The sequence below is a fragment of the Geospiza fortis genome, unplaced genomic scaffold (assembly GCF_000277835.1).
Source record: "Geospiza fortis unplaced genomic scaffold, GeoFor_1.0 scaffold425, whole genome shotgun sequence".
NCBI lineage: Eukaryota > Metazoa > Chordata > Aves > Passeriformes > Thraupidae > Geospiza > Geospiza fortis.
Genome location: NW_005054387.1, coordinates 2,625,557 through 2,626,407, shown reverse-complemented (window position 1 = coordinate 2,626,407; position 851 = coordinate 2,625,557). Strand labels below are relative to the sequence as shown.

At 68.5% G+C, this 851-nt stretch overlaps 1 protein-coding gene across 1 annotated transcript in view; it reads left to right on the top strand.

Annotated features, from left to right (window-relative positions):
- RAB34 (RAB34, member RAS oncogene family) overlaps positions 1 to 851 on the top strand; it is a gene marked incomplete at its 3' end in the record, with an annotated part of 2,647 nt that continues 1,796 nt past the window's right edge. The window contains exons 1-2 of the mRNA XM_005425492.3: positions 1 to 102; positions 719 to 814. Of these exons, the coding sequence (XP_005425549.3) occupies positions 761 to 814 (54 nt within the window). The remainder of the gene's footprint in view (positions 103 to 718; positions 815 to 851) is intronic.

Here is an 851-nt window from a genome sequence, read left to right as displayed (position 1 = left end):
CCGGGACTGGGCGTGAAGCACCGAGCACCGCTACCGGCGCTGGGAGGTTGGCGGTAACGGGGACACCCCGCTTCATTCCCTCGCCGTGGGGACAGGGACGAGGCAGGGAGAGCTTGGTGTTGGACTGGGATGAGGCGAGGGGACAGCGGGATCTGTGCACGGGACGGGGGGGACACCCGGGGAGCGGTGGGACACGGAGATGGGGCTGCGTGGGACTTGGGGACAGCCAGATTGCGGGGCAGGGACTGCCATAGCCTGGGGTGGCCGTGGGGACAGCTGGGACACGGGGATGGATGGATGGATGGATCGTGGGGACAGTGGTACCCGGGTGTGCGGGAATGTGAGGGTGGCGGGACACGGGGACAGCTGGGACACGGGTGTGGGACAGCCACGCCTGGGGACAGGGGGACAGTGACACCCTGGGGTGGCACACTGGCGATGTGGGACACGGGGACAGCTGGGACACGGGGTGTGCGGACAGCCACGGGCAGAGGGCTGGAGGTGGCAGGGATGTGGGGACAGCCACCCTTGGTGACGTGGGAAATCAGGACACAGGGACATGGGAAAGTGGAGATGTTGGGACAAGGGGACAGCCCCACCTGGGGACCCGGCGACAACCATGATCCACAATGCTGCTCACGGTGACAACTGTGACACGGAGACACGGCGACAACTGTGACACGGGGACACGGCCACCCCTTGCTCTCTGTGTCCCCAGACCCCGCGGGACCCTCATCCCGTCCCCGGCCACCCACGGACCATGAACGTGCTGGCGCCGGTCCGCAGGGACCGGGTCATCGCCGAGCTGCCCGCGGTGAGAGGGGGACCCGCCAGCCCGGGGCTGTCCCCCC